The 13,559-nt window shown below is 40.4% G+C and overlaps 1 protein-coding gene across 2 annotated transcripts in view; it reads right to left on the bottom strand.

Moving 5' to 3' along the window:
* LOC126106754 (ESF1 homolog) overlaps nucleotides 1-13,559 on the bottom strand; it is an 87,380-nt gene that overhangs the window by 11,449 nt on the left and 62,372 nt on the right. For both annotated transcript variants that reach the window (XM_049913126.1, XM_049913127.1), the window contains exons 9-10: nucleotides 12,579-12,752; nucleotides 5,620-5,766 (exon numbers count right to left, since the gene is read on the bottom strand). In XM_049913126.1, the coding sequence (XP_049769083.1) occupies nucleotides 5,620-5,766; nucleotides 12,579-12,752 (321 nt within the window). The remainder of the gene's footprint in view (nucleotides 1-5,619; nucleotides 5,767-12,578; nucleotides 12,753-13,559) is intronic.

Here is a 13,559-nt window from a genome sequence, read left to right as displayed (position 1 = left end):
AACTGCTCTTCCAAATCCTTTGCTGTCTCTGACAGAATTACAATGTCATCGGCGAACCTCAAAGTTTTTACTTCTTCTCCATGAATTTTAATACCTATTCCGAGTTTTTCTTTTGTTTCCTTTACTGCTTGCTCAATATACAGATTGAATAACATCGGGGAGAGGCTACAACCCTGTCTTACTCCTTTCCCAACCACTGCTTCCCTTTCATGCCCCTCGACTCTTATAACTGCCATCTGGTTTCTGTACAAATTGTAAATAGCCTTTCGCTCCCTGTATTTTACCCCTGCCACCTTCAGAATTTGAAAGAGAATATTCCAGTTAACATTGTCAAAAGCTTTCTCTAAGTCTACAAATGCTAGAAATGTAGGTTTGCCTTTTCTTAATCTTTCTTCTAAGATAAGCCGTAAGGTCAGTATTGCCTCACGTGTTCCAACATTTCTACGGAATCCAAACTGATCTTCCCCGAGGTCGGCTTCTACCAGTTTTTCCATTCGTCTGTAAAGAATTCGCGTTAGTATTTTGCAGGTGTGACTTATTAAACTGATAGTTCGGTAATTTTCACATCTGTCAACACCTGCTTTCTTTGGGATTGGAATTATTATATTCTTCTTGAAGTCTGAGGGTATTTCGCCTGTCTCATACATCGTGCTCACCAGATGGTAGAGTTTTGTCATGACTGGCTCTCCCGAGGCCATCAGTAGTTCAAATGGAATGTTGTCTACTCCCGGGGCCTTGTTTCGACTCAGGTCTTTCAGTGCTCTGTCAAACTCTTCACGCAGTATCTTATCTCCCATTTCGTCTTCATCTACATCCTCTTCCATTTCCATAATATTGTCCTCAAGTACATCGCCCTTGTATAAACCCTCTATATACTCCTTCCACCTTTCTGCCTTCCCTTCTTTGCTTAGAATTGGGTTGCCATCTGAGCTCTTGATATTGATACATGTGGTTCTCTTCTCTCCAAAGGTCTCTTTAATTTTCCTGTAGGCAGTATCTATCTTACCCCTAGTGAGACAAGCCTCTACATCCTTACATTTGTCCTCTAGCCATCCCTGCTTAGCCATTTTTTGCACTTCCTGTCGATCTCATTTTTGAGACGTTTGTATTCCTTTTTGCCTGCTTCATTTACTGCATTTTTATATTTTCTCCTTTCATCAATTAAATTTAATATTTCTTCTGTTACCCAAGGATTTCTACTAGCCCTCGTCTTTTTACCTACTTGATCCTCTGCTGCCTTCACTACTTCATCCCTCAAAGCTACCCATTCTTCTTCTACTGTATTTCTTTCCCCCATTCCTGTCAATTGTTCCCTTATGCTCTCCCTGAAACTCTGTACAACCTCTGGTTCTTTCAGTTTATCCAGGTCCCATCTCCTTAAATTCCCACCTTTTTGCAGTTTCTTCAGTTTTAATCTACAGGTCATAACCAATAGATTGTGGTCAGAGTCCACATCTGCCCCTGGAAATGTCTTACAATTTAAAACCTGGTTCCTAAATCTCTGTCTTACCATTATATAATCTATCTGATACCTTTTAGTATCTCCAGGATTCTTCCAGGTATACAACCTTCTTGAACCAAGTGTTGGCTATGATTAAGTTATGCTCTGCGCAAAATTCTACAAGGCGGCTTCCTCTTTCATTCCTTCCCCCCAATCCATATTCACCTACTATGTTTCCTTCTATCCCTTTTCCTACTGACGAATTCCAGTCACCCATGACTATTAAATTTTCGTCTCCCTTCACTACCTGAATAATTTCTTTTATCTCGTCATACATTTCAGCTATTTCTTCGTCATCTGCAGAGGTAGTTGGCATATAAACTTGTACTACTGTAGTAGGCATGGGCTTTGTATCTATCTTGGCCACAATAATGCGTTCGCTATGCTGTTTGTAGTAGCTAACCCGCACTCCTATTTTTTTATTCATTATTAAACCTACTCCTGCATTACCCCTATTTGATTTTGTATTTATAACCCTGTAATCACCTGACCAAAAGTCTTGTTCCTCCTGCCACCGAACTTCACTAATTCCCACTATATCTAACTTTAACCTATCCATTTCCCTTTTTAAATTTTCTAACCTACCTGCCCGATTAAGGGATCTGACATTCCACGCTCCGATCCGTAGAACGCCAGTTTTCTTTCTCCTGATAATGACGTCCTCCTGAGTAGTCCCCGCCCGGAGATCCGAATGGGGGACTATTTTACCTCCGGAATATTTTACCCAAGAGGACGCCATCATCATTTAATCATACAGTAGAGCTGCATGTCCTCGGGAAAAATTACGGCTGTAGTTTCCCCTTGCTTTCAGCCGTTCGCAGTACCAGCACAGCAAGGCCGTTTTGGTTAATGTTACAAGGCCAGATCAGTCAATCATCCAGACTGTTGCCCCTGCAACTACTGAAAAGGCTGCTGCCCCTCTTCAGGAACCACATGTTTGTCTGGCCTCTCAACAGATACCCCTCCGTTGTGGTTGCACCTACGGTACGGCCATCTGTATCGCTGAGGCACGCAAGCCTCCCCACCAATGGCAAGGTCCATGGTTCTTCTGCTGCGGTCAAATTATCACACAAGGACATTCTTGCTCATACGATGCCAGCTGTTACAACAGTGATGTTTCTTGGTGGAACCAGTGGAAGAAGAGGGTTGTAGCCAGTGATGAATGGGTACTCACCAGGCAATATGACCACAGTGTGGTGTAGCATCTATACTGTGAGGACACAATGCAAGCACTGCAGAATGTGTGGACTTTTCCACACAACTCATTTGTTCACTCATTGTATTCCACGAACCCATTGGTGACAGAGAGCATTTAAGGTTGTGAAACAAGTCCAGCAATACATTAATAGGCAGCAACAGTCACAACAAATTATAACTAGTATTCGTCTGCTCACACTTGTAATGTTACTTCTAGATTAAAGAATATATACTATTTGTGCACTTTAGTGTATTACTTGACAAAGTTAACTGTAGACCCAAGCATAACGGGACCTAAGCTGGTCACCTGTCTAGGGACAGCTATGCTCCCGTTTAAGTAATGGGCATTTTTCCCTCACAGTGCAACCGAGTGAAGTGATAGCGAAAAATGACAACACAGGTGGTCATGCCAGCTCAATGTCAACATAATTCAGTTTACTGACAGAAAGGAGGAGAAAGAAGTGACAGTGGTGACAGAACATAGTAGCAAAATGTTAAAGATTATTAAGTCGACAACAGCATATTATGGAAGGAGGGGTACTGTGGCAAGTGGGATAGGATTTGAGTATCTATCCCAAAGTGCACACTATAAATACCCCATAAACAATGTGAACAAATGTGTTGATAGGCATCAATTTATGTGACATTAGAAAAGGAATTAATTAAGATTTAATATACTTTATGTGCTTGAATTTTTTTCTGAAGGTGTCTGCCTGGAGTGCAGTTTTGTGCGGAAGAGAAAAGTGGGCATTAACCAGCTCAAATGAGAAGCATTTGAAATGTGGTGTTAAAGAAGAATGCTGAAGATTAGATGGGTACACTGAATACCTGGTGACGAAGTCCTGAAACAAACTGGGGAAAATGAAATTTATTGCACAACTTTACTAAAATAAGAGAAAGGAAACGCCAATTTGGTAACTGAGGGAACCATGGGGGAGGGGGGTAAAAATTGTAGAGGCAGACCGAAGAATGAATGGAGTAAGCAGGTTCAAAGGGATGTGGGCTGCAGTAATTATGCAGAGATGAAGAGGCTGGTGCAGGATACATTAGTGTGGAGTGCTGCATCGAACCAGTTTTTGGACTGAAGACTGCAACAACAAAAAGAATGAACAATACAAAGGAATACCAGCCTTGACAAAACATCACAACTTTTTGCACACAAAGCTGGATTTTATGGGTAACAGAAAAGCTGAGGAAAACTATCCTGTCAATGGGATTTTGTAGAAACAGTGCCAGTAAAAGAGTGATCACCTGAAAATGAGACGACACTTAAAAAAAGACTATAAAAAAAATTGAACTTCACTCTTAAAGCAGATAGTGGTTTGCTCAGCTGAGACATGGGGTCACATATATTAGAGTTTGTGCAGGACAAGGTAGCCAATGTGCAATGACCAATTTTTGGCCAAAGTGCTGGGTGAGTTCATTCGTTTGTTTGGAAGGGGAGTCTGACAGTGTTTGCCACCTTTTGGCCCGTTGGCAATGACAGAATTGAAGTGCACGCCATGCAATCTTTCTCAAATGATTTTACACAAACTATTCAGTAAAAAAACTCATTTTTGCAATACTTATAGCTTTATATGTCAGGTTCATGCCTATTTACCCATTGTTTCATTAATGGTCATAGTTATTGTGACATCTACACAGAAGTAACACACTGCACAAAATTAAAAAAAAGTTTGCAATGAAAAGGGGCCACCAAGATTTTGCAGTTGGTGCAAATTACATAATATGTTGCAGTGTATAAATGGCAAATGATAGCACACAAAGAAGAAAGTATTTTACCATATGGTTATTATGCAAAATTTCATTATCTACCATGTTAGTTCACTAACTACAGACTTTTTCAACAAAAAAACATAATTTTTAGGGGCCATTAATAGCTGGTGAGACGAGAAATGCTACGGGTTTTGGAACACATAAGTGAAGACATTGCAGGTTTATTTTGTACCAAGGATGTGCTTTTTCCCTCAGTTCCTCATTTAATAAATGTAATAAAACACTGTCTCAAATTCCTTCACAATTGCATCTGTACAACATATGAGAGAGGCAACACTGTGTAAACTCCACTATGTTTTGGCAAAAAAAAGCAAGTTTTAAAATGGCAACAAGAGAAATGGTAGGTTTAGCTCTAAATTCACCACTCATGATGCTTCTCCGAAAGTTACAAATGGTTAACATGCGAAGCGAAATTAAATCGCTGCCATTTTGGCGAAATTCTTTTTAGATATTAATCAAAGCACAGGTGACAGATCATTCTGAATGGTCACCATGCGTGTGTGGAGTTGCTCCACTTAATATTTACAAAAAAAATGTAAGGGTACGCTTCAGTTTAGAGGGGCACTTTCCCTCCAGGACTTCGCATTTCCCCTACAGCACCTGCCCATAACCCCCACCACTACCACTCTCCACACACGTGCCCTGCCGACTACGCATCTACCGGCCACAGTATGCTGCACGGGCTCTACACTGAAGAAATGTTGCCAATGTGATAGTGCGCATGGAGTAATGTCAAACACAAGTGGTGGACACTGTTTAATTGTTGCGCTATGCAGGGCACTGAAGTATAGATACACAGCATGTAATAGAATCCACTTGTAAAAAGTGTATGCTTTTAAATACTTGCTCTCCCTGTTTCTCTGGCATGAATACGACAATACTGCCACCATGGCCTTGCCTTCAGTTTGCTTTGCAGGGTAACATATAATCTGAAGTTCATTTTACTTGCATGTGACATTTTACTTCAATAAGTATTATTGTTTCTGTGCTCTCTCAGCCTTATTAATCTTGATGTAACTGTTACACAATATTATCTGGAGCCAAACCTGAGGGGTGTACTTATCCAGCTCTTCTTTTGTCTATAGCACTATAGTGTTTGCCAATATATGTGCTAGTACTACGATATCAGAAAACAAATTACTTACCTCATCATCCTCTTGATGCCTCCTTTCCAGTTTTGCTTTTCGCAGAGCTTCCATGCCTTTCGTTTGTTTGTAATGAGGATCCGTTGGGTCGATATTGTAGTGGTGGGATGAGAACAGAGCAGAAAACCTCTCATCATTTACATTCACCTGGAAAATAGACATACCAACTGAGAAATGATATTTGGAGGAGGGAAGGGGGGAGAGCTTATCTCCAGTTCCTAATCACTGTTAGAGCTTCCCGTGCGATATTAAAATTAAGGCAGCTACATCTGTAGTAACAAACTATTCTATATAAAACTTTATGAAAGGAATTTTCTGTTTCATATTTTTTAAAATAATGTTTGTTGTTATGGAAACATTTCTGTCTGAGAAGTTTTCTCATTACAGTTTCAGACAGGCATAACAAACTGCAGTTGTTTACTGATGATACTATGGTGTACATTAAGGTGTCAAAGTTGAGTGACTGTAGGAAGATACAAGATGACCGAGACAAAATTTCCAGTTGGTGTGATGAATGGCAGCTAGCTCTAAATATGGAAAAATGTAAGTTAATGTGGATGGGTAGGAAGATCAAACCTGTAATGTTCGGATATAGTACTATTAGTGTCCTGCCTGACACAGTTAAATCATTTAAATATCTGGGCATAATGTTACAAAGCTATATGAGGTAGAACAGGCACGTGAGAACTGTGGTAGGGAAGGCTAATGGTCAACTTTGGTTTACTGGCAGAATTTTAGGAAAGAGACCGCATATAGGATGCTAGTGCGAGATATTCTTGAGTACTGCTCGAGTGTTTGGGATCTGTACCAGGTCAGATTGAAGAGAGACATCGAAGCAATGCAGAGGCGGCCTGCTAGATTTGTTACCAGTAGTTTCGAACAACACATAAGTGTTACGGAGATGCTTCGGGAACTCAAATGGCAAACCCTAGAGCGAAGGCGATGTTCTTTTCGAGAAACACTACTGAGAAAATTTACAGGACAGGCATTTGAAGCTGAATGCTGAACGATTCTACTGCCGCCAACATACATTATGCGTTAAGGACTACAAAGACAAGATACGAGAAATTAAGACTCATACGGAGGTATACAGACAGTCATTTTTTCCTTGTTCTATTTGCGAGTGGAATAGGAAAGAAAATGACAAGTAGTGGTACGGGGTACCCTTCACCATGCACCATACGATGGTTTGCAGAACATTAGGAAATGGAAAATTATCTAAGTGCCACTGCTTCAAAGAGGGTATTTTCAGTGCTACTGTATTCCCACTGCTCTGTTGCATGTCTCTAGATTTGATATTGGTGCCAAACCATGGAAAAAGTCTTTCAAATGTGCATTAGTAGATGAAATGAAATGAAATGTCGTGTGGCTAGGGCCTCCCATCGGGTAGACCGTTCGCTTGGTGCAGGTCTTTTGAATTGACGCCACTTCGGCAACCTGCGCGTCGATGGGGATGAAGTGATGATGATTAGGACAACACAACACCCAGTCCCTGAGCGGAGAAAATCTCCGACCCAGCCGGGAATCGAACCCGGGAGCTTAGGATTGACATTCTGTCACGCTGACCATGACGCATCATCTCTGTGCCAACGTGTGCTCCCCTCTGGAGATTCAAAATTTAAACAATATGAGAAGAGGTTTTTTGTTGATTACAGTTTTACTAATTACAATCCTGTACTTGTATTATCGTAAATATAACATAGTGCCTCAGTATAAATGGCATTTGAAACAAATACTTTCTCCCTGTCATTTTGTCAAAAACTTACATTTTTGTGACTGTGGCTACTTGCAAAAAAGCTTTACCAGTTATGAACCAACAGGTTCATGTTTAGATGGCTGTTCACATGTATATTACATTTGTTGTAGTTTACACTAGTTGTTCGGGGAAAACAAGAGCAGCCAATAACTAGTGTAGACAATAACCACCAACAACTGTCATATAGATGTGACCAGCCATTTGTATATGCACCTATCAGTTCATAACTGGTAACAGCACTGTTCGTGTGAATAAATAGCATTATTAAACAGTTGCTGATTGCTGTTTTCTCCTTTACAAGAATCAATTTGTAAAAAATTTCTTATCGACTTGTAGAACCTTCAGTTTCGTGAATGGCACTTAGAATGTTTTTAATATAGTATTCATTTTTTGTGGTGATGCAGTGAGCAGCACAATTCTGTAGTATCAGAATACCTTCTTAGTTTTTTGGGCCCAAATCAATTATGTTCAAACAGACACATATAATTTTTTTTTTTTTTCCGTTCTCCTGACAAATATCTGATTTGCCACACACAATGTTTTCCATTTTCACTCTTCAAATGTTTAAGTGTTTCATGTAACTGTATGTGAAACTGTGTCTTCTAGTACAATTCATATACAGTACAAAAAAATAAAAGAAAGACTCAGTATCTGTCCAACAGATTGAAACTGTGTGCCAAATTGGAACTCGAACACAGAACCTCACTTCTGCAAATGAAGCTCTCACTGACAGAGCAATCTAGGTATGGCCCAAAAGCCACCCTCACAGTTTAAGTTCTGCCATGTAGCCACTGTCACTTTACAAACTTAACAGAAGCTCTCTGGAATATTTGGCAATACTAGTACTTCTATAGACAATCCCCTCAGAACAGGCTATTCCAATGTTGCCCCTGGAATGAGGGCACCTGCGCCTGTGCCCTTGTTCACCCCTAACTGCACACGTGAGCAGGAGCAGGTAGTATAGGCTACCCACCAGATGGCCGTATTGCATTCGTCCTGCACAAGCGTGAGCTGTTCGGCTGCCCCTACCCGAAGTGCAGTGCCTGTCGAGTACAGTCATTCACGTAACAGGCCAGCTTGAGACCGCCCATACGCCAGCCTTTTGACATTTCTCTGCAGTATCCTTATCCAGGAGGGCTAGTCCTGTGAAGTGTGCAGTAAGACTTATGTGAAGCTCGGAAAGTAGGAGATGAGATACCAGCAGAAATGAAGATGTGAGGGTCAGTAAACGTACCTCTGTCGGAAAGCGAGGTTCTGGGTTTGTATCTCGATCGCCACACAATTTTAGCTTGTGGAAATTTAAACAATACTGCACAATAGCTGAGGTAAGCTATTACACAGTCTGTGCAGTTTCCAGATTTCTATCAGTTCTGAGCTAGGGAGCCAAAACAGAGAAAATGTGCTGGTCTAATAACTTGGATAATGTGGCTTAGCACCTTACTGTAAATACAGTCAACAGAAACTTAAAAACTCAATTGTAATTGTTCAAATATTTCAAGAAGGAAGCTATTAAGAGCATTAACTGGGGTTTGACAGTCTGACAGCAAGGAAATACAATCAATGTGCTACAACCTGACAAAGCCTAAAAAATACAGTTACAGTAATTGTAATTGAATAGATAAAAAATCTACTCCCCACCAAGCAGTGGCAGGAGAATACACATATAAAAGGTATTACAGTTTGCAAGCTTTCAAAGCCAGTGGCTCCTTCTTCAGGAAGAAGCGTTGAAGAGGAAGGAAGAGGGGTGAAAGAAAAAAGACTGGTGAGGTTTAGGAAAAGGGGAAGAGTTCGAAAAGTTTCCCAAAACAATGGGCCAGGGGAGACTTACCAGACGGGATGAGAAGGAAAGACTGACTGCTGGTGACTGCATCGGACAAGATCTGAAAACCTGAGAGCTTAAGGTGGAAGATATGATAATATGCAAGACAGAGATTACTGCTAACACTTCATGCAAGAGTTAAAAAGAACAAAAAGCTAAGTGCATTGTATGTGATAGAGCTGGGACAGGGACAGCGAAAAATAGACAGGTCAGAAAATGAAGGATATAGAAAACTGTAAGTGAATGAAGAAAGGAATAGTTGCTGTGATGAAATGCTGAGCCTGAAGAAATTAATGTAAATTAAGGCCACGTGGGTGGTGAGAATCAAGGACATGTTGTAGTGCCAGTTCCCACCAATGGAGTTCTCTGCAACAGGATATTGGGTGATGCCAGTATACAACCTCTGCCTATGCCCACTCATCCTGATAACTTGGTGGTAATCGTGCTGATGTAAAAGGCCAAACAATGTTTACATTACAGCTGGTATATGATGTGTGTCATATTAACAGAATCTTCCGTCGGTTCTTGGTAGAACAACATTATAATAATAAATGAAAAGCACCAGTTTGCTTTTGTTCTACAATATTATTTTTATCGCTAACCGGTTTTCGGCTTACAAGGCCGTCTTCAGGCATTTACTGAGTATTATCACCAAAGAAGTTAAATGTTAGCAGACAACATTGGAAGAGAAGTAACACATCTAGAGGGAAGTAGAAACATACAGTGAGTAACATCTTTGCAATGAAATAGTAAAAACTGAACAGTACATAAATAACAATGGAGTTGACAGGAAAACCTTTAGCACAAAATAAGAATAGCATGCCTACATAACAGTTTCTATTGAAAACAAAACTATTGAAATAAGATAAAATTAGTACTAGGCAAGGCTGCATCAAGAGGTATGAAACATGGAGAGTGATACACAACCAATTAAAAAAGAAGAGACAGTTGTCAATGTAAATACAGAATACACGAGGAACTTAAGCCATATCAATACGATAAACAGAAATTAATAAATGCAGGAAAATTGAGGTGTTTGAGGGAACCTACAGTTTGAGAGTGTGGTGGTACTGCATTTTAACATTAACATTATAATCAAAGCAGTGGCTGTATACCAGTTTACATTAAATAAATGAGCAAAGTAAAATATGAACAGTATTTGATGAGACAACACAAGGGGAGTTAAACATGGACAGTAATACAAGTACAAGTTGAAAGCAAACCCTTAACTATTGAAACTGCGATCCACAAGTCTTCGGCCCCTGGTTTGCTTTAGATACGTTGAAGACATGTTAGCCATATGGACTATTGGTGAGTCTGACCTGTTGAGATTCCTGGAATCTCTACATATATTTCCACAATTAAATTTCACATGGTCCTATACAAAATCCAATGCCTTTCCTTGATACTGATCTCATCCTGACCAAAGGTTCATATTAAACCTATGAACAAACAGTAGTACTTACATTTTGATACATATCACCCTTTCCATGTCAGGCGTTCCCTCTCATATAGGTGAGGTCCATTCTGCCCAAGATTTTACCCTCCATGCCTAGAATAGCTTCTAATCGGCCTCTCAAGTATCCTTTTCAGATCCTATGCTCCTTCTGTACCTGTCTCCCTACACTATGGCTCCTACCCCTATGACCATCCCCACTGCAAGACTTGCCCTATTTGCTGTGGCCTTCTCCACCAGACATCAAGGCGCCTAGAGTATCAGCAACCAAATGACAGCCTGCAGCTGCGGGTTGCCCACCTCGCAGGCACACCGAAGCACTACACAACCAACAGGCAATATTGAGGAACGGCCACAGCAACAACCACAACAACAACACCATAGCAAAGACACCAGCGGCCACCAGGGACCACTACTGGCCCACATAAACATAAGGAAGAAGGTCCCTGCAGATCCCGGAACTATTTTCACACGTCAAGCCATGTAATGGAAAATAGTTCCGAGGTACTCATCCACCCAAGCGCTATAAAGGCCGGTGCTCGGTCGCACATCGGCAGTTCATCGACCGCCAGCAGGTGTGAATAGCTGCCACCCCAGCAGCCCAGCTTGGATCTTCTCGCTGATCTCTGGATTAGGCTCGGTATATCGGAGAAGTCTCTGCCAGAGACTAGTAGGAAATTATTTCAGCTGTTTTCTATCTTATTCTTGTATGTAGTTGTGATTCGAAGACGGATCACTCTTTTGTGTTGGTGTTATACTTGGAGAATTTGTTTTGGTTACTTGAAGAGTCCAATAAATTGTTTTCGGACTTTGATCTCGTTAGTTTCTTCTGCTTACGCAGACATATCACTATTCACCCTCCTACCACAACCTACACAAGAGCTGTAGCTGGCAAAACGTATGCTATCAGAGGGAGGGACACATGTGAAACTACAAATGTCATTACCATCTGTCGTGTAAAAGTTGTTTGGCCTTTTATACGGGCGTGACTATCACCAAGTTATCAGTTAGGATGAATAGGCATAGATAGAGGTTAAATACTGGTAACACCTAATATCCTGTTCCAGAGCATGATCAACAAAATGACTGTTGTGACTCAGTGCCTGTTTCTCCACATGTGGCATTGGATTCTTCATCCAGACACCAGTTTGTCAGAACTCCGCAGGTGGGAACTGGCACTACCAGACGTACTTGGTTCTTGCCACCCATCTGGCCTTAATTTACATTAATTTCTTCAGTCTCGGCATTTCTTCACAGTACTATTCATTTCCTCACTCCCTTTTAGTTTTCTACATCTTTCATTTTCTGACCTGTCTATTTTTCGCTGTCCTCCTCCCACCTCTATCACATAAAATGCACTTAGTTTTACGCTCTTATTAAATCAACTATTTAGCAATAATATCTGTCTCCCATACTGTCCAATCTTCTACCTTTAAGCTCTCAGGTTTTCAAATCTCATCTGGTCCAGTCCCCAAAAATCAGTCTTCCCTCCTCGTTGTGTCCAGTAATTCTCCCCTGACCCACGGCTCTGGGTGACTTTTCAAAATTCTACTCCTCTTCCTGCCCCTTCAACCCTTCTGCCAGAAGAGGGAGCCACTGCCTCCAAAAGCTTGCAACTCTAATACCTTTTCTATGTGTGTCCTGCTGCCACTTGGTGAGTAGATTTTTTATCTATTCAATTATGTGTATTTTTTAAAATTGATTATTTTTATTTGTAAATTACAATAAATGGTTTATTAACTCCATTAATTGTTCACTGAAATCTTAAATTCCAATTTTCAACCAATAGCTTTAATTTCTCAATTAGAACAACATTAATAATCACTCTACCTTTACACTTATTCCACCACCTATTCAAGTGCTGGCATTTGTCAACTGATTATCTCGCTGAAAAGTTACATGCGAAATTGTGTTTAATATAAATTTACCTGGAAATCATCCTCTGTATTGGCAAGTTGTTCCTCTTTCTTGGCTTTCTTTCCTAGTTTCTTCTTCTTTCTCTTCTTTTTGCTGGCAGATTCTGCTTCTTGAATAGATTTTAAACTGAAATGCTTCTTGCTCTCCTGACCACCATCTTCCAGCATTAGAAGCTCCAATTCAGCCTAGACAATATAATTATGGTTAGGGGACATTAATGAAAAACTTATACTTGTCGTTACATATTTTTCACAAGCACTGCGCATATGCATCACTAACCCAACAACATACGCGCACACAAGTGTGCATGCCCCCCCCCCCCCCCCCCCCACACACACACACACACACACACACACACACAGAGAGAGAGAGAGAGAGAGAGAGAGAGAGACAGAGAGAGAGAGATATTCCATCTCCAGACTCTTGTCATTGCCCTTTACAATATTTCACAATCTTTTTATTTGGGGTTTTCAGTTTATTCCATTTTTAAGAAATTTGGTTGTTGTTACCAGTGGGCATAAACATTTCCCAATGATAATGTGAGCAGAGTTTGTATCACTAGCATTGCAAAAGTGAACACTTTTGTAGCTCCTAACACTAACAACTGTCATAGTTAGTTACATGATAAATAGTGCAATGTGTTGAAATATTCCCATTTTCTCTTCTAGTTAATGCTCACATCTGAGCACATAGAGCAATAATATACTCTAAGTCCCCAAAGTAGATATTTGGCTTTTCAGCTTCCTATTTTCCTCCCAAAACTTTTTCATTCTTCATGGCCCAGCTGTCCTTTCTTTGTCAGTTATGGTGTATTGTTTTCATTTAAATGATTTAAGTCTCATGTCTCCATTCCACAGACTTGTCTTTTCTTCCCTGTTGTCAATTTCCTGAGTTGGTATACTTAAACCTTTTAAATCATCCTGGACCTCTTTGAACCAGTTATTCTTGGTTATACTTTTCCAAAAGTAGTTTAATAGTTGTTTCACCAGCCT

Source organism: Schistocerca cancellata, chromosome 10 (genome assembly GCF_023864275.1).
Source record: "Schistocerca cancellata isolate TAMUIC-IGC-003103 chromosome 10, iqSchCanc2.1, whole genome shotgun sequence".
Lineage (NCBI taxonomy): Eukaryota > Metazoa > Arthropoda > Insecta > Orthoptera > Acrididae > Schistocerca > Schistocerca cancellata.
This window is presented reverse-complemented; position numbering and strand designations above follow the sequence as displayed.